Consider the following 23,081-nt stretch of genomic DNA (forward strand, 5'->3'; position numbering starts at 1 on the left):
TCAATTCTTCTAGGTACACTTGCACACAGTTTTTGAAGGAATTCGGCAGGTAGGTTGTTCCAGACATCTTGGAGAACTAACCACAGATCGTCTGTGGATGTAAGCTACCTCAAATCCTTCTGTCTCCTGCTATAGCCAAATATTTAAAATTTTGACTCACCATTCCAGAGCACCTTATGCCATTTTTCTGCACCCCAGCACAACAAGAACCAAGAACCTAAGAACTATCTTTAGTGTAAAGAAGAACAAGGAGTCCTGGAAGTGATGGTCTGGCCCCCACAGAGCCCTAATCTCAATTTATTGATTCTGTCTGGGATTACATGAAAAGACAGAAGGATTTGAGCAGACTACATCCGCAGAAGAACTGTGGTTAGTGCTCCAAGATGTTTGGAACAACCTAACTTGAGAGTTCCTTTAAAACCTGTGTACAAGTGTACCTTGATGTATTGATGCTGTTTTGAAGGCAAAGGGTGGTCACACCAAATATTGATTCAATTTGGATTTCTCTTCAGTTCATTTACTTTTAACTATTAACACTTCTATTTCTGAAATCATTCTTCATTTACAGCATTTTTTGCACCTACCTAAAACTTTGCACAGTATTGTATATGGAGAGAAAAGCTGTTCTGAAGTGAACAAGGTCCATGGAAGCCATGTACACAGGCCCTTCAGGTTTTGGAGGAATTGTATGACATCTTGCTTGACAACTAGGTCTTGTGCAGATAAGCCATATCTACCTCATCTGCATGGCTGAATACCCTTTTACCTGTTGCTTACAAAGTTCATTAAGGGGTATCGCCACCTTTTCATCTTAAAACACTTCCGGAACTGTGTACAGTTTTTACAAGTGTATGGATCGGTACATTGGCAGCTGATGATCCTAAGCAAATGCAGATAAGCGCAGTGGGGACAGGAGGCACGGGGAAGCTTTTTTGAAGTAATCTATATTTTTTTTATTTTTAGGTATAAAGGTGGAGGTACCCTATAAACCCGAAAGGCAGCCATACATTAGTAGATTTTTGAGCGACTGTTTGTACAAACTTTTATATGAAAATTCTAAATGTGTTTGATAACTTGGTGAATTTTATTCAAAAGTACTTTGAAATTTCATTTACTTTTGACTTTTGATTTTGGAATGAATGGGTTTTCCCAAATGAAAACCACATTAATTGTTAGAAATTCATTTGTTTAAGAAGAATTTTCCATCCTGCTCCTTTGAATTATCTCATCACTGCAGTTGAAAATGAGCGCAGATTTGACCTAATGATTAGAAGATGGAAAGAATGTTCTTAAAATAGAAAATTTCAAATCAAAATTCTTCTGGAGCATGGCCAGTGTAAGAGAGGTAGACCATATACATGCTTAGCTGTTTTGCTGAGTTCAGTGCAGCACACTTGAAAAGGAAAAGTTAAAAACGCTTCCCAAATGCCTGTCTGACGCCTGCTGACAAAGCTAATGTAAACGTAGCCTAAGAGAGACACATAGAGCTGTATATGTATATGTCATGATAAGGACTGATTATATTGTAGGGTGATGGCTTGTGATCAGCTGTTCTCCAACAAGACAAATACAAACCATAAAATGAACATACTAAAATACAATAAGACACTTGTGAATGTGGATCACAATGGATGAAAATGTCAAATATGCTCCCCAGATGAAGGCTATGGCTTTCACTGCTTATAATACCATGAGCTTCGGGCTGGTGACTAATGTGAGTTTCAATGGGTGCCATTTGGGGAGAGCAGGGAAAGGAGCAATTTGAAGTGGTGATAAAGTAATAAATTATGATCAAAGAAGTTCGTTTATATCGGGGGAGACAAAATAGTTGCAAAACACACTTCGACCTTTTCCTGAACACATAATACATATCGGCGGTGATGAGGATGGTGGGCTTTAAAGTGATTTTATAAACCTTTGGACATTTTTTCTTCAAATAATAAAAATGTTATACTTACCTGCTTACAGTGGTTTTGCACAGAGCAGAACCGATCCTCCTCTTCTTATGTCCCCTGCTGGTGCTCCTGGCTCCTCCTCCTTGCCGAGTGTTTCCATAGGACGCTGCTTCCTATGGGGGCACATGTGTGGGCTCAATCCCGAGCCGCCATAGACAGTGGGGCCTAGCCCCGCTTCCTCGTCATTGGATTTGATTGACAGCAGCAGAAGCCAATGGCTTCTGCTGTTGTCCATCTGCCCTTTTGAGGAGGGAGAGAGCAGAGAGAGCCGCTTCTCTCAGGCACAGTGCTGGATCAATATTGGGCTCAGGTAAGTATTTAGGGGGGCTAAATACAGAAGCCTTAGTCTTTAGAACCACTTTAATGCCCACACTGCACATATGCACTCATGCAGCTGCTGGTCTCTAATTATGATCATAAAGTCCATCCGTGCCTTAAAACCCAGTTATAGGGCTGGGGCAAGGGGTTAAAGACCGGGAAAGCATCTCTGCAAAGGTAGATTGTCTAATTCTGGAGGTTGGGCTTTTAGTCAGTTGGTACTTCATGTGCCAGTTAGCAACATGCTGATAGAAGTAAAAAGCAGAATGAAGGAGATGAGCTTATTAATGTTCTATCTAATCACAGACTGGTGGAGGGACAAGGCCCATAGGAACAATCCAGGTTTCCTCTCATGCCTGACAGGCCTGTGTAGTGTGCCAGTGCAGAATGAACGCATGGCCTCTGGTGTGCACGAGCAGGAACAGGGCCCTGTCACAATTGGCATTCCATTCAGTTCTATTCACCACAGCGGTGCTGCTTTGCGATAGTTTGGGTTGCAGCACTGAAAGAAAAGTACTGTCCGCTATACATTGGGACACATCTGATGTATGCAAGCCCTGAAAGCAACTGTATTATTGTTTTCTTCGTTGGCTTGGGATATAGTCATTCCTGTTACCTGTTTTGTTTAGGCATATACTGTATTGCTCTGCCATGATATGATTGTTATTGACCCTTTTTGTTAGGACAGCCTGTCATATGACTTACCAGGTCAGTCTAACCAAACCTGCTGTGTCAGATTTTTGGTGGATGCTGGATAGTTCTCTCTTTGGGATGATGAGATCTCTGTTCTCTAGCTCTCAGGTCTGCATATCTGTTAATGCTGTTGTGAAAGGGTTCTCATTCACCCTGTGTCCTTTTCCAGTCTATTTATATCACGAAAAGTGCAACAGAAGTGGGGGCACCCCAGGACACCCCTGTTTGTGGCTGGAGGAATGAAACCTAGATGGGGGGAACTAAGATCTGCACAGTGGGGAAATGTCTACTCCAGATTATCCAAGAGATAAAAGTATCTAGTGAGGGAATCTGTCTGCAAACTCCACCTTTAACTTTACAGCTTGAAATATGCTCCACAAATTAAGCCGGCTGGAAATTGTTGGCCAAACAGTTGCCTTTTGCATTTTAACAACCAGTGTGGCCGGCTGGCAAAATAGAACAGCCACCATGGCAAATTTGTTGTTCCACGCTGTATAGTGTGGGTGGAGGAATCTGTTAGATTTTTTTTTTCACTGCCAGTTTAACATCACTTTGGGTAGACTAGTTCTCAAAAGTGTCCCTAATTATATAGCTAAATAAAATGAGAGGGAAATGTAGGCTGGTCTGCTGGTGAACTTGCTATTTGCTTGGCTTTTTCTGGCTGCACTGCTTCTTCCGGGTCAGCGACTATTGAAGCCAAAGCATCAGCAGAACATTCAGACAAGTAGCATTTTCTAGATGATCGGCTCTAAAGCCTTCATATTTCGCTCAGCCCTCCCACTTTTCCCTTACACCTTTCATAGTAATCTCCCTGATATGATATACGATAATCTCTGGTTGCCTGTTACATTGATCTTTCCTCTGTGGTGTCTGTGAGCAGTACATTGATCCTGTCGTGTTATATGATGATCCCTTTGTTAGAAACATGCTGATCAGTTCCTGTGTTACATGATGATCCCACTCTTACTAATGAATCGATCTATTTCCATATTGCACTGTCATGACTTTAATTGCTTTCAATTAGGTCACAAAGTTGTGACAAAGATTAAATAGCACCGAGCGATGCACTGGATTCACATTGCAGTTTCAATGCAGTGTTCACCGTACAGCAACCCTACTGCAAGCAGACAGAATTCTGAATGTGTTTTAAAGGAACAAAATCCATCAATTTACCTATTTCCCAAGACCGTTACATACAACAGTTGCCATGAATGATAACTGCCACAGTTGCTTCTGCTCTCAACTGAACTGTCAAGCCAAAATCAAATGGTTGCTGTCATAATTGATCATATGCGCAGCTCTATAGCAACTGCAGATCAAACAGAAGCTAAGCTGGCAGCTTCCTTGGTTGTAGATGACAGGAGGGTTTAGTTCTGCTATAAAGTGTATGTTACCCTAAATGTTCCTTTTTTTTAAATCTATGTGTGTGTTCACATATGTATATTTTATAAATCATAGTCTCTATCATTTTGATGTACTTCTTCCATCTGAAGTAGCTGGCTGATACTGGCAGTAACTTTTCTTCCTTGTTCCAAACTGACCTCACAAAGCATGAAAGCTGATCTGTGTGGTCATTCTTCATCGTTTGTCTGGCCAATCAGAGGTACAGGACACTGTGCAGACACACAGCATGTCTGTATTGGGTCGTTTGTTCAGCCACCATGCCCCCCATCCAATCACAGCCTACCTCTGCCACATCCCCCCTTCCAATCATAGCCTGTCTCTTAAACATGCCTCCTGATCAAGGACAGTCCACATCTTGCCTCAGGCTGAAGAGACTATGAAATACAGGCACAATGTTTGTCTGCACAGTGTCCTGTAACCCCACCCCCACTATTAGGAATAAGTTATGACACATGACAGAACTTTTTAACCTTTTAAAAAAGATAAAGATCATTCCTGGAATTAAGCAAAAGTGGGTATGGTGCCTTGCAGTTATAACTGTTTTAAAAAGCATCTTAAAGTAGAAATAAGCTGGACATATGCCAATTGAACTTTTTATGGACATTCTGAAAGATCATTCTTCAGAGTATTTTATCTTGCCATCATTGAGCCAACTGAGTTTGTTCAAAACTCTTTAAAAATGTGTCTACACCTGCTACTTCAGTGGAATCCAGGACATATTGAACAGAGTCATTTCATGCCTAGAATATGCTCATTACAAAATGTTTCGAATTTTCCCTAATGAAATCTTAATTCACAGTTAAAGTTAATTCCAGAATTGAATGGTAAAAGAAGTATAGCCGAAGCTTTCCTGGCCGCACTTGTCTTCTAGGTCAAAGGAGTCCACTTATTTTTACTCACCCTTGACCTGGAGTCAGCTGAAAGCTAGCTGATGTCAGAGCCGCTCCAGGCTCTGAAAGGATCCCAACCATATTGCTGGGTTCCACCCAGCTTGGTTGATTGACAGCTGGCTTCCAGCATCCGGCTGAGAGCCAAAGCCAGCTGCGCCCAACACTCCAGTGAGCATTGGAGGGGCAGAGCAGAGAGTGGTGACTGGCAGTCATTTCTCTCCACTCTGAGGTGACCGAGAACCGTGAAATCAGTGGCTATGTGATCGTGCAGTTCTTAGGCTTAGAGCAAATGGGGGGCTGCTGTAGTATGGAGTATGTATGTTGTGTGTTTTTTTTGTTTTTTTAATTACATAGCCCAAATGTCTCCTTTTTTAGAAACAAAAGTACTCTTGAAATACTTAAATATGACATACATATGTCAAGTCCTTGAATGTACTGAGAATATTCATACAAATGTTCATATGGACATTTGCTTGAAGTTCTGCTAGTGTATGAACAGTTTTATACATGTACTCCCATGTTTACAAGATAATGAAGTTTAACTGTTTTCATGTCTTTTATGCAGGCAGCCAGACAAATTGGTTGTGGTGTGGACAAGAAGGAGCCGAAGGAAATCATCTAAGGTGAGCTGAAATATATAAAATGATGAATTACTTGTGATGTTAATAACAATTCTCCATAATGTGATGATGTTATAATGCATTTATATCCACCATAAAAATGTTTATAAAAGCCACTACAAGAACTCACTGACTGTCCATATGCTGAATGCAGCTTATGCCTGCATTTCTGATCTCTGGATGCAAACCACTCCACTGACTTTTACATCACCAGTTTACTAGACTTAACAAAATCAGATCCATGGAAAGTTTGATAGATACACTTCATAACAGAGAAGAGACCAATTTAAGGACACCTGTATTCCATGGATGGGTTATACTTGGTCTTTTCAGTACATAGACGTACTCCTGATGTACACTGGGTGTTTGTCAAGCTCTTCTGAAAGCAGTGTAAAAAACGCTTGTTAGGCATGTTGTGCATTTTGTTTGCCAAAATGCTGTCCTTCTGAATGCGTGAGTGATGATTTTTTTTTTCTTCCTCTAAATGTCCCTGCCTCTAAATGCTTGTAAAAGCCTATGTGTGCATGGACACATAAGCTAACATGGAGGACCGTTTAGAGGCAAGGAAAAAAGTCAAAAGCTCTTAAAAGCGGCATTTTTGACAACCAGTGTGCATGAGGCCTTACTATCTTGAACTCCGGATGTCCAGGTGAATGGTTTGCATTAGCTAGCTGGAACTGGCCTTCTGATACATCAACTTCTCTTCCTGTTGGTCTCCCATGGGTGGGAGCTGATGGAGCAGAGATTCGCTTTGGGGTCCTCATTTCCCGAGTTCCCCGTCGCTACCCTCCTTTTTTTCCTACTTTCTAGGGAATAAGGACACTTCCAGTTAAAACCTGTACATTATGCTGATCAGGACACTAACTTTACTTTTGTTACAAGACGAGAGAAGTTGAGAGAGGCCCGTTAACCACATTAAATATCTATTAATCATTCTTTTGTGGCTTGAAAATGTGTCACAGGTTGAGTATTCTTCTGATAATAAGATATTTTGTATATTTCTTTTGTATAAATTTTTTTACCCTACAGGGGGGTATTGCTTTTATCTAAGCCATCTTGTTCTGTGGCAGCAATGTAAACATGTGATGGTCCAATGCAATATGTACATCCGACTTGGATTGTGTTCTGGAAATGTGCAATGTTTAAAGAATTTAGAAAAAAAAGTTTATATAATAAGCCTATTTTTTTTAAGCTAACTTTTAACAGAGAGAGACCCAAGTAGATGTAACAGTGTTGATGTATCAAAAGTCTATTGTAGGAAAGTGTACTGTTGCCAATAATAACAAATCAGAACAAATGAAAATGTATTTTCAATCCTGGATTGTGGTAATGTCAGTTGGGACACAATCCTTTTTAGTTGGGACATGGCTAGCTCAAGTTGGAGATAAACAAGTTTGAGATCAGCTCCATGTAGATAACCTTATCATGAGTTGTGTTTGGAAAACCTTGTTTCTGCTTATATTTGTATATGTTCATGGGGGTGCCATATTTGCTCATTAAATACGCAGGTTTTGTACCTTGCTTCGCAGTTCTCTTCATAGATTTGTTTAGTATTGCTTTTCAAAATGTCATTTGACTCATAGCAAACAATGTTCTCTGTGTGTGGCTGATACTTATCTTATCTTCAAAGTTGTTATGCAAAGGCAGATAGCCCCCATCTAGTGGATTTTCTGCATATCTCTATATTGAAAGTGTATCTCCAACCAAAACTTAAGACAGCCATACACGGATCTAAATTCAACTGGTTCAGCGGGGACTGGATGAATTTCGATGTATGGGCAGGCTGATTGTACCAGAGTCAATCCATCGATCAACCTTGGTACAACATGCTTGTTGGATTTTTTTTACGTGCAATTACTGCCAGCGGCTGTAGCCACTAGCAGTAATCATTGTGTTCTGTTGGCCGGGAAGGCTCATGGTGGAAGAAAAGAAAATCAAATCATCTATGGGCTGCCTTACTTTTTTTTTATTTGGATTACTAGTCAGAACAATTAGCACCTCTGCCTTTTATGGCTTGAGATACAGGAATATGAATATGTTCTTATCAAAACACTGGAGTAATTATTTGAATATGAAAACAGTTGGCTATTGATTGGACTACTGTTGGTGAGTCTTGGCAAATCTGGTCCTATAATGTCTGCATCTTATAGTCCATGGTCTGCTTCTCTTGTGCTCTGTGTTTTACAATAGAGGTCCAGGTCAGAAGAAATGGACAATTGTGTGCACATTACCTGTTCTCCTATGAATGGAGGTTGTTGCAGCATGTCCCCTTTAAATCCGGGAGTGTCCAGCATAGTATTCCTCCTTACATTCGGTACTACCAAGCTGAATCCCCCCACAGCCAGGAATGCCCATCAGAGTCTCCCCTCCCCCCCTACATTTGGGAGTGCTTAGCAGAGTCCCTCCTCCGCTTTACATGCAGGAGTGCCCAGCACAGTCCCCTCCCACACACTTGGGAGTGTCCAGCAGTCTCCACTCCCCCCTCCTCCTCTCCATACATCCTGTAGTGCCCAGCAGAGTCCTCTCTTACCTTTTAGGCGGCAAAGCAGCAGGACGGTGGAGCAGATCAACACAGAGGAAGCCCACTCCTGCAAATGCTGGGGGTGGGCTAGTTGTCTCTCTTGTTGCTAGGATACTGGCAATTCTAGCAACCAACCACAGCAGAGGGAGGGGGGACCTGTGTTGGAGATTGGGGAAGACTTGGCTGTCTGGCTGGCAGTGGATGCTTCGGTCTTAATATTCGAATTCTCAAACCGGTGTATCCACTACCAGCCAGCCGGGGTTGCAGCAAGCTAGTTAAAATATTGTAGTGGGCTAGATTTGGAGAAGGGGCTGTAGTTTGGAGACTCCTGGCTTATATCAACGAGAGCTAAAATGCAAGGGCGCATAGAAATCTGTTGCTTTCTACTGTATGTCCTGTTCACACCACAATGTTGTGTCTAGGTTAGTTGCACAGCCATCCAGAGCAGTGTGCTTACTGTGAAGCACACACCCCCCGCCCTCTAGTAAAACACTCCCAGCACACAGTTAACCCTTTGATTTCCCCTCACTGTTAACCCCTTCATGCTCAGTGCCATTAGTACAGTGTCATTGCTTTTTTTTAGCACTTATCACTGGATTGGTGTCACTGGGGATGTCAGTGACACCAAGTCAGTTCCCCTCCAGTGTTAGAATGGCAGCCGCAGTCCTGCAGTCTCACTATAAGTTGGTGATTGCCGACATTATTAGTAAAAAAAAAAACTAATTCCAGTATCTATACCGCCATTTGTAAATGCTATAACTTTCACATAAACCAATTCATTTAAACATATTAGGATTTTTTTTAGCGAAGAAATGTCACAAAATACATTTTGTCCTAAATTTATGATATTTGATTTTTTCAATTTTTTTACTGGACATGATTAACCGCTTACGCCCCGCCCTATAGTACAAATACTTCTACAGGGCGTGGCATGGGTGTGCAAAATCACGTGCATATACACCTGATTTGTACTCCCGCAGTTTTCATGCCCCTCCCAGATAGCGTCAGATTGCCCGTCAGTACACCAGTAAACCAATGCAATTACACCCAATAGCATGTGGTTTTACAGCTTGGTTTATCTTAATGAAAAGTGAGTGGGCAATTGGCTATATATGTCTTTTAAAGTATAATAAACGGATTTACACTATGGAAGATCTTGTCTATTTGTCTACCTTGATCTTAATGTGAGTTGGCTAGATCACATTTAAACATCTCTGGAGGGGACCTGGCTGCTTTAAACGGCCTTATCCATCCTCCGTATCCTTCATACACCCCAAGGAATTTGATAAGAAGCATGGTAAGTATTTTGCAGATCTCATTTGTTGCCACAAGTTTTTGGAAAATTAAGAAAAAAAACAAAAACATTTTTCTTTTCTTTTTTTATATTTCAAAATCTTCTGAGAAAAAATGAGATCTGCAAAATACTCACCATGCCTCTTCTTTCCTTGGGGTGTCTACTTTCCAAAAAGGGGTCATTTGGGGGGGTTTGGTGCTACCCTGGCATTACAGGGCTTCCGAAACTGTGATAGGTAGTGAGGAAGTGAAATGAGGAAGTTATGCACCTTCAGGCTTTCAAAGTGGTCATTGGATTTCAGGCTCCAAAAAGTCTTCTGGGCGCCTATCCCCATACTCAGTAGAATAATGTATTTTGGGGTGTAATTCCACATATGCCCATGGCTTGTGTGAGAAATATATAATTTATGTGACACCTTTGTGTTAAAAAAAATTTTTTGTCATTTTCCAAAAACTTGTGGGAAAAGAAAATCTTCCATGGACTCAATATGCCTCTCAGCAGATAGCTTAGGGTGTCTACTTTCTGAAAAGGGGTCATTTGGGGGTGCTTGTACTGTCCTGGTGTTTTAGCACCTCAAGAAATGTGATAGGCAGTCAGAAAGTAAAAGCTGTGTAAATTCCATTATCTATACCATAGTTTGTAGACGCTCTAACTTTCACACAAAGCAATCAAAATACACTTATTGGGTTTTTGTTAACCGAAAACATGTAGCAGAATACATTTTGGCCTAAATTTGACAAAATTTTAGTTTTTTGGATATTTTTTATGACAGAAATGAGAAAATACTTTTTTTTCACAATTTTCGTTCTTTTTTTGTTTATAGTGCCAAAAATAAAGGTGATCAAATACCACCAAAAGAAAGCTCTATTTGTGTGAAAAAAAGGACATACATTTAATTTATGTACAGTATTGCATGACCGTGCAATTGTCAGTTAACATAAAGTTTAAGTTAAACTGCAGTGCTGTATAGCAAAAATTTTAATAAATTGCAGTATCTATACCATAGTTTGTAGACGCTATAACTTTCACACAAAGAAATCAATATAAACTTATTGGGATTTTTTTTTTTTTTACCAAAGACATGTAGCAGAATACATTTTGGCCTAAATTTATGACTACCTTTGAATTCACTATATATTTTTTATAGCCGAAAGTAAAAAATATAGTTTTTTCTTTGTTTATAGCGCAAAAATAAAAAGCGCACAGGTGGTGAAATACCACCGAAAGAAAGCTATATTTGTGTGAAAAAAGGACATAAATTTCATTTGGGTACAGCATTGCATGACCGCGCAATTACCAGTTGAAATAGTGCAGTGCTAAATAGCAAAAAAAAGACCTGGTCAGGAAGGGGGGTAAATTCTCCGGCGGGCAAGTGGTTAAAGTGCCTGCAAAAGATCCATCCTACCAATGATTGCTAGTAGAAGTTGTCACTGTGCTTGGAAAGCCTGTTTTAGAAGTCCTGTAATCTCATGTATATCAGCATTATTGTTTTGTTTCTCCAGAGGCTTATGAATTATTTCTAATAATGTAATTTTTATCAGTTATTTCCCAAGAGATGTGTTTAGAATCCGTGTGCTGCTTTATTCATCTGAGCAGCTTTAGAACATGTTGTGGATTTTTATTATATAAATAGTATTGCATAAAAATATATTAGGAATATAGTATACATGTGTTCAAACTGCAGTTCGCTATTTTTGGAAAATACAAAACTGAATTGCGAGCTGTGATTACCTTGCGAATAATTGTTTTTTTAAGAATTGTAGAGAATATACAGGTGAAACTCAAAAAATTAGAATATCGTGGAAAAGTTAATTTATTTCAGTAAGCAACTTAAAAGGTGAAACTAATATACGAGATGGACTCATTGCATGCAAAGCAAGATAGTTCAAGCCGTGATTTGTCATAATTGTGATGATTATGGCTTACAGCTCATGAAAACCCCAAATCCACAATCTCAGATAATTAGAATATTACATGCAATCAATAAAACAAGGATTGTACATAGAAAAATATCGGACCTCTGAAAAGTAGAAGCATGCATATGTACTCAGTACTTGGTTTGGGCCCCTTTTACTGCCTCAATGCAGCGTGGCATGGAAGCTATCAGTTTGTGGCACTGCTGATCTAGCATCTAGAGTCCAATCTAGCAGAGCAGGACTTACTAACGGGGAGCTTGAGCACATATTACATACACTATCACAAGCCTGAGCCTGAGACTGCAGGTTTGGCTGGCTTAATCAGGTTTGGTCTCCACCCAAAGACTGGCCACATCAACCACCTTGCAGGTGGACAGACAGATAGGGAGAATGTATCACAGCCCAAACCAGGATGCTGGAATGAGACCAGCAGCACACATGAACAGGAGCGCTACAAGCTCATGACAGCTGAATTCACTTTGAATACCGAATCATGTCCAATGAAAATGAATTGGTGTATCCATGGTCAAAATGTAAAATCATATATTCATTTCCATGTTGTATTTGTTATTTCTAGCCTCCTAATCATCTAAATGATGTTTGTAAACTTACTTTTTGTGAAGATACACACACATTTACTTCCTTGAATTCTGTGACATATTCACTATGTCCTGTGAGTAGGCACTGCTGTGTCACGGAATTCACAGAGCCTGCCTGAACTACAGAGTTACTGAGAGGAGGAGTTTTAGGAGGTGGAGTCGGTACAGGAATCATTGCTAACAGATAGCAAGGTACCATGGAATATGTAGTCCTTAGAGATTGAAAGTAAACCGCAGAGGAGAGTATACAGAGAACTCAGGAAATTGAGGAAAGAGACGGCCATCAGACAGCAATTGTAACAATTGGTGAACATTCTGTGTCAGTATAGTAAATCCACCACATTGCATGTGAGATTTTAAAGTGGTTGTAAAGGCAGAAGGGTTTTTTACATTACTGCATTCTATGAAGGGCATGTAACTTCCCCCACAGCCCCCTCTAAATAAATACCTGAGCCCAATCTCAGTCCAGTGTTGGACACAAGAGCCAAGTCTCTCTCGGCCCTCTTGCTCCTCATTGTTTCATATAGTTGCAAGAAAAAGTATGTGAACCCCTTGGAATTACGTGGAGTTTTGCATGAATTGGGCATAAAATGTGCTCTGAACGTCATCTAAGTCACAACAATAGAAGAACACAGTCTGCTGAACATAATACTACACAAACATTAGATGTTGCCATGGTTTAATTGCACATAACATGTAAACATTCACAGTGCAGGGAGGAAAAAGTATGTGAACCTTTGGACTTAATAACTGGTTGACCCTCCTTTGGCAGCAATAACCTCAACCAAACGTTTCCTGTAGTTGCAGATCAGACCTGCACAATGATCTGGAGTAATTTTGGACCACTCCTCTACACAAAACTGTTTCAGTGTAGCAATATTCTTGGGATGTCTGGTGTGAATCGCTCTCTTAAGGTCATGCCACAGCATTTCAATCGGGTTGAGGTCAGGACTCTGACTGGGCCACTCCAGAAGGCGTATTCTGTGCTGTTGCAGCCATTGTTTTGTTGAATTACTTGTATGCTTTGGGTCATTGTCCTGTTGCATCACCCATCCTCTGCGGAGCTTCAGTTGGCGGACAGATGGTCGTACGTTTTCCTGCAAAATGTCTTGATAAACTCTGGAATTCATTTTCCCATCAATGACAACAATCTGTCCAGGCCCTGAGGCAGCAAAGCAGCCCCAAACCATGATGCTCCCTCCACCATGTTTTACAGTGGGGATGAGGTTTTGATGTTGGTGTGCTGTGCCTCTTTTTCTCCACACATAGTGTTGTGTGTTCTTCCCAAACAACTCAATCTTGGTTTCATCTGTCCACAGTATATTTTGCCAGTAGTGCTGTGGAACATCCGGGTGCTCTTTTGCAAACTTCAAACTTGCTGCAATATTCTTTTTGGACAGCAATGGCTTCCTCCGTGGTGTCCTCCCATGTACTCCATTCTTGTTTAATGTTTTCCTTATTGTAGATGTGTCAACAAAAATGTTAGCATGTGCCAGAGATTTCTGTAGGTCTTTAGCTGACACTCTGGGATTCTTCTTTACCTCATGCAGCATTCTGCGCTGTGCTCTTGCAGTCATTTTTACAGGATGACCACGCCTAGGGAGAGTAGCAACAGTGCTAAACTTTCTCCATTTGTAGACAGTCTGTCTTACCGTGGACACAGGAACATCAAGGCTTTTGGAGATACTTTTGTAACCCTTTCCAGCTTCATGCAAGTCAACAATTCTTGATCGTAGGTCTTCTGAGAACTATTTTCTGCGAGGCATGGTTCACATCAGACAGTGCTTCTTGAAACCAGTAAACCCAAAACAGGTGTGTGTTTTTTAAGGGCAGGACAGCTGTCAGCAAGACATCCAATATCATCACACTGATTGGAGTCAAGGTTGGCTCACTCCTGGCTCCAATTAGCTCTGGGAGATGTCATTAAGCTAGGGCCTCACATACTTTTTCCTCCCTGCACTGTGAATGTTTACATGTTATGTGCAATTAAACCATGGCACATAACATGAAGCAGAAGTCATTGGCTCCCGCTGCTGTCAGTCAGAGTTAGTGGCGAGGGACAGAGCCAAGCTCCACTCTGTGTGTCTTATGGACGCACAGAGCAGGGCTCGCTAGGGAGCACACATGAGTGTTCCCAGAGCAAGCAGCTTGTTGTGGGGCATTCAGCAAGGGGAAGAGCCAGTAGCTCCAGCGGGTGACCCAAGAAGAGAAGGATCAGGACTGCTCTGTGCAAAAACATTGCACAGAGCAGGTAAGTAAGACTTGTTTATTATTTTAAAACAAAAAAACCCCAAAGCTTTAATATTGCTTTAAGTTCAGAATGCCTGAAGCTTTGCCTAAGATCTAACACTTGAATTTATTATTGGTTTAATAGTAGAGTTTTTATTGTGCTCATCCATTTGTCATGATAGTTTTTATGGTTATGGGGTTAGATACAAACATTTTAATTTTTTGCTTCTGTATAATGATTATCAATTGCTCACATAATGTTAGCAATAGGAGTCAAGCTGAGCAGCAGTTTCAAGCATCCCTGCCCTTCACTAGTTTCACGGCTCTGTGTACCTCTTGTTTGCACTGCAGCCAAAAATAAATCCAATTTGTGGATTTGCCGTTTGGTTGTGCATCCAAGTGTCCTTAAATACTATTACTTCTTAACGGTGTTTGGAGCCCGTTTGATGCTTTGCACCCACTAGACATACATTATTGTATATTTGCCTACACGTTGAGAAGCATGCTGCTCAGCACTCTGTAAGTACTTTAGATCCAAATAATAATATAAAAGCACAGAATTTTTTCACTGATGCAGAGGGAATAAAATAGAAAACACATTTGGCTTCCATTGCTATCTATTCATGTGTTCAGTGTGTACAGAGCCCGTGCTTCACATAATACAGTTTTGAGAAGAAGATTGATAACCCCTAATAATTTTTCTGTTTTTTTTGCGTGAATGGCTCCTAAAACATGATCAAATATCTCTAAAGTCTTTATTATTTAACATTTATTTACTGTTTTAGATAATATTTATTGAACAAAAGGTTGAAATAATTAGGGCCACAATGGAAATCATATGTGACTTGCTTAGAAAATGACAATTAAAAGAAAGTACTGGGAGTAAGGTGTTCTAGGTTGTGTGTGGGATCCATACATTCATTTGCAGCAGACCTGCGAAGTGTACAACCCAATCAAATGAGATTTTGGAGGACCTCCCAGAAGGGGAGTTCTTGAAGCTCCTGAGACTGTAAAGAAGAATTCCTAAGAACTTGGGCTTTCATCTGGTAGTTTACAAATAGTACCAAATTAAAAAAGAAGAAAAAAGCGCCACTTACAAAAAACACCAAAGTGTCAGCAGCATATCCCACCCAAAATAAATTTTGGCAACAATAATCCAAATTAAAAGGTATGCGCTAATAACAAACTTATACAAAAGTGTATGTCATCATCCAAAAAACATTAGTGTTTTAAATAAATTAGAGTGTCCAAACATAAATTAGTGTCCAAAAAAATATATATATCTTCAGTGACTTGAACCAATTGTGAGAAATCCACCACCAAAGGAGATTAAATGAACTCACCAGAGCTAATGGCTGGTCAGATTATAAACCAGCAACAGCGCTTGTGCTCTGGGAGCAATGAACCCGATGTCCAAATAGATATGGTGATGTTTCAGATACTTCCAGATAATAATCACAGCCAAACAACTTTGCAGCCCAAGCTCTTATGATGAACTTCTCTGTCTCATACCTCCATGAGAGCATGCAGTACACTCAGGGACAAAAAAGAGAACATAATGGTGCAATACGTTTTTTTCATTTATCTCTTTAATAAAAAAGGTATAAGGAAACTCACAAACAAGGTGTCCAACAGATACCAGCTTCAATCGCAAAAAAGGGTTGAGATACAGTTAACGCTCACCGCAGATCTCTCCCATACAGCACAGACCAGCAAGGCTCTCTAACATCCACATCAAATAGGCTACGCCCAACCGGTTTCGTCACACCGACGTCATCACGGGTACGGTTTACAAATAGAATTTCATTTACAAAGAACTTTTACCTTCCTACGAGTGTGCTACAAAGATCATGAAGTGATGGTATACAAGGTTCATACCACATCTAAAATGATGCAGTGATCTCTTGCGCTCTATACTCCTCTATAGTATAGGTTACTATAGAGGAAACTATTGGTCTAAAAAAAGGAACTTGATAGTTCAGGGTCCTCTGAAACGGTAAAGCAAAACTTGTAGTTTTTGGTAAATCTATACACAGATATATTTCGAGAAACAAAAACACTGTATACTGACACTAAAACCTCACCCCAACTGTGATGAATGCTTGGAGCCAGTGTAATGGCGTGGGACTGTTTGATGCCTTAGCATCTAAACCGTTTGCTGTAATTAAAGCAGAACTTTACCCATAACAACTTGATAAAAAATAATGCTCTTTAGCAAGGAGCATACATTTCACATTAATATTTATGCTACCAAAATTAGTGCGTGCTGTAGGTTGCCTCCAGCATTGCTCCTGTTTCTTTTTGCTGGAGATTGCCATTTTTCTGAAGCCCAGCAAAAGGACAGCAGTAAATCTTTAAGGCTATCAAGAGATCGGCCTCTACAAAAATAATAGAGTGTAAGCATGTGCAGAGCAGGGTGAGACAGCATATTACTGAATTTTAAACATTTTTTAATATTTTACATAGCTATACCTGCAAAAAGTGATCTATCAAGACTTAAAGCAATACTAAACGCTCATTTTATTTTTCTAAAAACAAACAAGTTATACTTACCTGCTTTGTACAGTGGTGCACAGAGCAGTCCAATCCTTCTCTTCTGGGGTCCCCAGCCGGTGCTCCTGGCCCGTCTCTACTTTTCGGGTGCCCCCAGAGCAAACCGCTTGCTATGGAGACACTTAAGCAGGCATGCTCCTGTGTGTCCATTCAAACATGGAACCGCAGCGCGATCCTGACGCCTTCTCTCCTCATTGGCTCACTGACTGTTATTGATACCAGCGGGAGTCAATGGCTCTCCCTGCTGTCTCAGCCAATGAGGAAGGCAAGTCCCTGGCTCTCGTGCACATTGCTGGATCGCAATGGGGTTCAGGTGAGTAATGGGGGAGCTGGGGGGAATCTGCACACAGAAGCCTTTTTACCTTTATGCATAGAATGCATGAAGGTTAAAAACCTGGAGCCTTTACAACCATTTTAATTTTCTGACTAAAGTTCCACTTTATGGAACAAATGATTTCTAAGTGTACAAGAAAACCCAATGTTCTGAGGTATTGATGATTTAAATCAATGGTTTCCAAACCATGGGGTACGTTTCCTCCCAATGATATGAGGCACTTTTCCTATCACTGCCACCAACAGTGGGGCCTAATTCCTGTCACTGACACCAATGATGGGGCACTATTCCTGCCACTGTCACTAATAGTGGGGCCTAGTTCCTGCCACTGACATCAATGATGGAGCACTATTCCTGCCATTGGCACCAATGATGGGGCACTGGTCCTGCCACTGACACCAATGATGGGGCACTGTTCCTGCCACTGACACCAATGATGGGGCACTGTTCCTGCCACTGACACCAATGATGGGGCACTGTTCCTGCCACTGACACCAATGATGGGGCACTGTTCCTGCCACTGACATCAATGATGGGGCACTGTTCCTGCCACTGACACCAATGATAGGGCACTGTTCCTGCCACTGACACCAATGATGGGGCACTATTCCTCCCACTGACACCAATGATGGGGCACTATTCCTCACACTGACACCAATGATGGGGCACTATTCCTCCCACTGACACCAATGATGGGGCCTAATTCCTGTCACTGATACCAATGATGGAGCACTATTCCTCCCACTGATAACACAGATGGGGCACTATTCCTCCCACTTACACAATGATGATGCACTACTCCTCCCACTAGTATCAATGATGGAGCACTATTCCTCCCACTGATACCAATGATGGGGCACTATTTCTCCCACTAATACCAATGATGGGGCACTATTCCTCCCACTGATACCAATGATGGGGCACTATTCCTCCCACTGACAACAATGACGAGGCAATATTCCTCCCACTGACAACAATGACGAGGCAATATTCCTCCCACTGACATCAATGATGGGGCACTACTCCTCATCCTACTGACCACCAACCCTGAGGCCATGTTTATTCTCATCGATGCTGGGCCCAGGACATTTAGTATCCCCACTGGACACAATCCAGCCCCCCTAAAGTCTAAAGGACAGTAAACTGGCCCTTTGCTTGAAAAGTTTGGAGACCCCTGATTTAAATGAGAAAAAGTTTAGGTCATGTAACACAGTGATCCAACACATAATTGTAAATCAATAACAGGATCTTTTCATGGAAATTGGTGTTCCAGAATGGCTAGGGATTTTGTCCTCAAGCCTGTTGAAATATCGTGGCCTGAGCATGACATTGGAAAAAACAACAAAAATAATTTTACATAAAGGAATGTATTAGGATATGTGCCTGTGTTTTCTCATATTTAACCAGGAGCTACTAAAAAAAGTTTAGATACAAATTTTGCAATAGCTGTGGTCCTGCTTAGGCTTCATGTACACAAGCAGCTCCTAAACTCAACACTATAAAAGCCTGTGTGTCCATATACACATAGAGTTTTAGCAGATTTTAGGAGCTGCCGCGTTTTAGGTGAGGTTAAACCTCCCTCTCCTGAACGTGGAAGATTCTTGTTCAGGATCAGAACATTTTGACCGCCGACCGCGGGAAAACGCTGCAAAATCATGGTACCACAGTTGCCTCATTTTGCCGCGATTTGTGTTTTTCCTGCTGCTGGTGGTCAGGGTAGGCTTGTGTACATGGAGCCTAATTACAAAATATGTTTTCAAAGCCTTTTCAGTGATTTTTTTATTTATTTTTTTATTTAAACCATTTTTTCTTTAAAGAAATAACCAAATATTGTGATAATCGTTAAAAAGGGATGTTTTTTTTGTTCTAGTTGTATATGTTAGTGGTTAGTTCCCAGTGCTCTGGTGTGTACATAGAGAACAGAGAACAGAGAGTACCTTAGAGTTACGAGTCGCTGACTAGGAATGACTGTTGAATACTCGATTGCATAATATAGTTTAACAATAATAAACGGCGTATTTTTCTCGCAACACGTGTCCTTGAAAATTGCTTTTTTTTATTGGATCATTGTCTTTGTGTTCCACTGGGTTGGCCTGTCAGTTTTCTCATCAACAATTGTGTACATATTTTAATTTAATACCTCACCGGTGGCTATTTGTCATTATCTGATTAGCTATTAAATTTGCAGCAAAATCGCTGCAGTGATTAAATATTAAACATTACAATTTATTAGCTACATGTTAGGTTCATTGAGCTTGGAGGAAGATTGCTACACGTGACACGCGGTGTGCTTCATTTATTTGGTAATTGATGTTTTGTTCCTTTTTCTTCTGCCTTTTTTTTCCCCCAATCACCAAATTGCTATCATTTCTTGCTTTGTAATGCATATCCTGGCAGGTGCTTCACTTTAAATTAGCTTCCAGCTGGGCTATTTCTTCAAAGCCCTGCAGAATGTCATATTTTCTATGTTTATATATTAGGGTGGCTACATTTGTACATACATTGGGACCACAGAGAATGATCATCGTCACCCTCTAACAGGCAGTAGGATCACAGCAGCAAACAAAAGGAATTTGGAGGAGGCTGAGAGCAATATGAAGTATTTTATTTATGTATTTATTTAATTAAAATACATACTTTTTTTCTCCCAAAACCAGAGTTTAGTGTCACATTTAGGTTTAGTTTATTTAATATAGTGTATTTAAAGGTTTTTTTTTTTTTTTTTTTTTTTTTTTTTTTACGTTTTGAATAGAGTGGGTAAAGGTTAGACCTTTTTTTTTCCAGGTTTTTATTGCTGTTTGTGTTCCTGCCTGGCACATTGTCCCCTCTTGGCCTGGAGACCATTGTTACCAAGACAGGAAGGGGGGAATCCATAAATTATGAGTTGTCATTAGAGCAAATAGCAATTTATAATTCTTCAGTGATGAAAAATATACCTATGCCTATTACCTTTAGTGTGAAGTTTCCTGGCTCATGTCCTAGAGAGGAAGTGAAAGGAACTTTCTCCAGCGACACAGAAAACAATAACTTAAAGTAGAACTTTAGGTGAAAAATTCAAAAAGGGCAAACAGGCAGGAATTTTATTGCAGAAGAGTCACGCTTTGCCTCTTCTGTAGTAACGTTACATACCTTCCTGTCTGCTCCTGTACGGTGAGCCGTGTGGGCCACTTCCCCATATTGGGATAGTACATACTGAAGTAAAAATAGCTAAAACGTTTCTCTATACCTTGGGAGTCAGAAATTCAAGATCTCCCCTGTGTTCTGCAGTGTTTCCAGGGAAAAGGAGTGTAAAAAAAAATTCCATTTTTGTTATACAGTCAGGTCCATAAATATTGGGACATCGACACAATTCTAACATTTTTGGCTCTATACACCACCACAATGGATTTGAAATGAAACCAACTGCAGGCTGTCATCTTTAATTTGAGGGTATTTACATCCAAATCAGGTGAACGGTGTAGGAATTACAACAGTTTGCATATGTGCCTCCCAATTGTTAAGGGACCAAAAGTAATGGGACAGAATAATCATAAATCAAACTTTCACTTTTTAATACTTGGTTGCAAATCCTTTGCAGTCAATTACAGCCTGAAGTCTGGAACGCATAGACATCACCAGACGCTGGGTTTCATCCCTGGTGATGCTCTGCCAGGCCTCTACTGCAACTGTATTCAGTTCCTGCTTGTTCTTGGGGCATTTTCCCTTCAGTTTTGTCTTCAGCAAGTGAAATGCATGCTCAATCGGATTCAGGTCAGGTGATTGACTTGGCCATTGCATAACATTCCACTTCTTTCCCTTAAAAAACTCTTTGGTTGCTTTTGCAGTATGCTTTGGGTCATTGTCCATCTGCACTGTGAAGCGGCGTCCAATGAGTTGTGAAGCATTTGGCTGAATATGAGCAGATAATATTGCCCGAAACACTTCAGAATTCATCCTGCTGCTTTTGTCAGCAGTCACATCATCAATAAATACAAGAGAACCAGTTCCATTGACAGCCATACATGCCCACGCCATGACACTACCACCACCATGCTTCACTGATGAGGTGGTATGCTTAGGATCATGAGCAGTTCCTTTCCTTCTCCATACTCTTCTCTTCCCATCACTCTGGTACAAGTTGATCTTGGTCTCATCTGTCCATAGGATGTTGTTCCAGAACTGTGAAGGCTTTTTTAGATGTCGTTTGGCAAACTCTAATCTGGCCTTCCTGTTTTTGAGGCTCACCAATGGTTTACATCTTGTGGTGAACCCCCTGTATTCACTCTGGTGAAGTCTTCTCTTGATTGTTGACTTTGACACACATACACCTACCTCCTGGAGAGTGTTCTTGATCTGGCCAACTGTTGTGAAGGGTGTTTTCTTCACCAGGGAAAGAATTCTTCGGTTATCCACCACAGTTGTTTTCCGTGGTCTTCCGGGTCTTTTGGTGTTGCTGAGCTCACTGGTGCGTTCCTTCTTTTCAAGAATGTTCCAAACAGTTGTTTTGGCCACTCTTAATATTTTTGCTATCTCTCTGATGGGTTTGTTTTGTTTTTTCAGCCTAATGATGGCTTGCTTCACTGATAGCGACAGCTCTTTGGATCTCATCTTGAGAGTTGACAGCAACAGATTTCAAATGCAAATAGCACACTTGAAATGAACTCTGGACCTTTTATCTGCTCATTGTAATTGGGATAATGAGGGAATAACACACACCTGGCCATGGAACAGCTGAGAAGCCAATTGTCCCATTACTTTTGGTCCATTAAACAAGTGGGAGGCACATATGCAAACTGTTGTAATTCCTACACCGTTCACCTGATTTGGATGTAAATACCCTCACATTAAAGCTGACCGTCTGCAGTTAAAGCACATCTTGTTCGTATCATTTCAAATCTATTGTGGTGGTGTATAGGGCCAAAAATGTTAGAATTGTGTCGATGTCCGAATATTTATGGACCTGACTGTATATTTGCACACATTACTGTCATCCAGTATCTTACAAAAATACATTGTTGCTTTGCTTGTGTTTAGTTTATAAATATATGTGTAAAAAAAAAAAAAAATCTTCATTCTGTTACTAAACCTGTCACACAGCATTACTGATTTGTATTAAAGTTCTATCCCCCGGACTGAGGGTAGGTGAGGAGGGGGCTTCAGAATATTTCGGTGTGGACACAAGAAAGGAACTTGGCTGGTTAAAGTGTATGTAAATCCTAACAATGAACTTCTGCTGTTTGCTCCCTCTTGGTTTGTTAAATATGCCGTTGAAAGTGTTTTGTTTGGTCTGTTTGATAGGTGCAGAAATACCTGTTAATACTGCCACAAATCCAGCAACCTTGTCAATGTCTGCTCATGCAGTGTTATCAGGCAGCTCAGTTCTCCTCTGTGGACTAAACACCACCTCCCCACATGTTAGAGATGGAGAGAGAGGCCGATGTTCCTATCACACTTCATGTTCTAGGACAGGGGTCTCCAAACATTCAAAACAAAGGGCCAGCTTACTGGTCTTTAGACTTAGGGGGGCCAGACTGTGTCCATTGGGAATAGAAATTCTCCTGACATCAGTGGGAGTAAACAATGCGTCTTTGGTATTAGAGGGTGGAATAGCATCCCATGGTTGGTGTCAGTGGGAGGTATAGTGCCCTGTTGTTGGAGTCAGTGGAAGGAATAGTGCCTGTTTTTTTTTTTTTTTTTTTTTTTTTTTTGTGTCAGTGGGGGGAATAGTGTCCCATGGTTGGTGTCACTGGAACGTATAGTGGCCCATTGTTTGTGT

At 40.8% G+C, this 23,081-nt stretch overlaps 1 protein-coding gene across 7 annotated transcripts in view; it reads left to right on the top strand.

Moving 5' to 3' along the window:
• EHBP1 (EH domain binding protein 1) overlaps positions 1-23,081 on the top strand; it is a 547,128-nt gene that overhangs the window by 81,800 nt on the left and 442,247 nt on the right. For all 7 annotated transcript variants that reach the window (XM_089671985.1, XM_089671988.1, XM_089671986.1 and 4 more), the window contains exon 3: positions 5,826-5,883. In XM_089671985.1, the coding sequence (XP_089528111.1) occupies positions 5,826-5,883 (58 nt within the window). The remainder of the gene's footprint in view (positions 1-5,825; positions 5,884-23,081) is intronic.

Source organism: Staurois parvus, unplaced genomic scaffold, assembly GCF_062004578.1.
Source record: "Staurois parvus isolate SC_StPar_1 unplaced genomic scaffold, SC_StPar_1.0 ptg000117l, whole genome shotgun sequence".
Lineage (NCBI taxonomy): Eukaryota > Metazoa > Chordata > Amphibia > Anura > Ranidae > Staurois > Staurois parvus.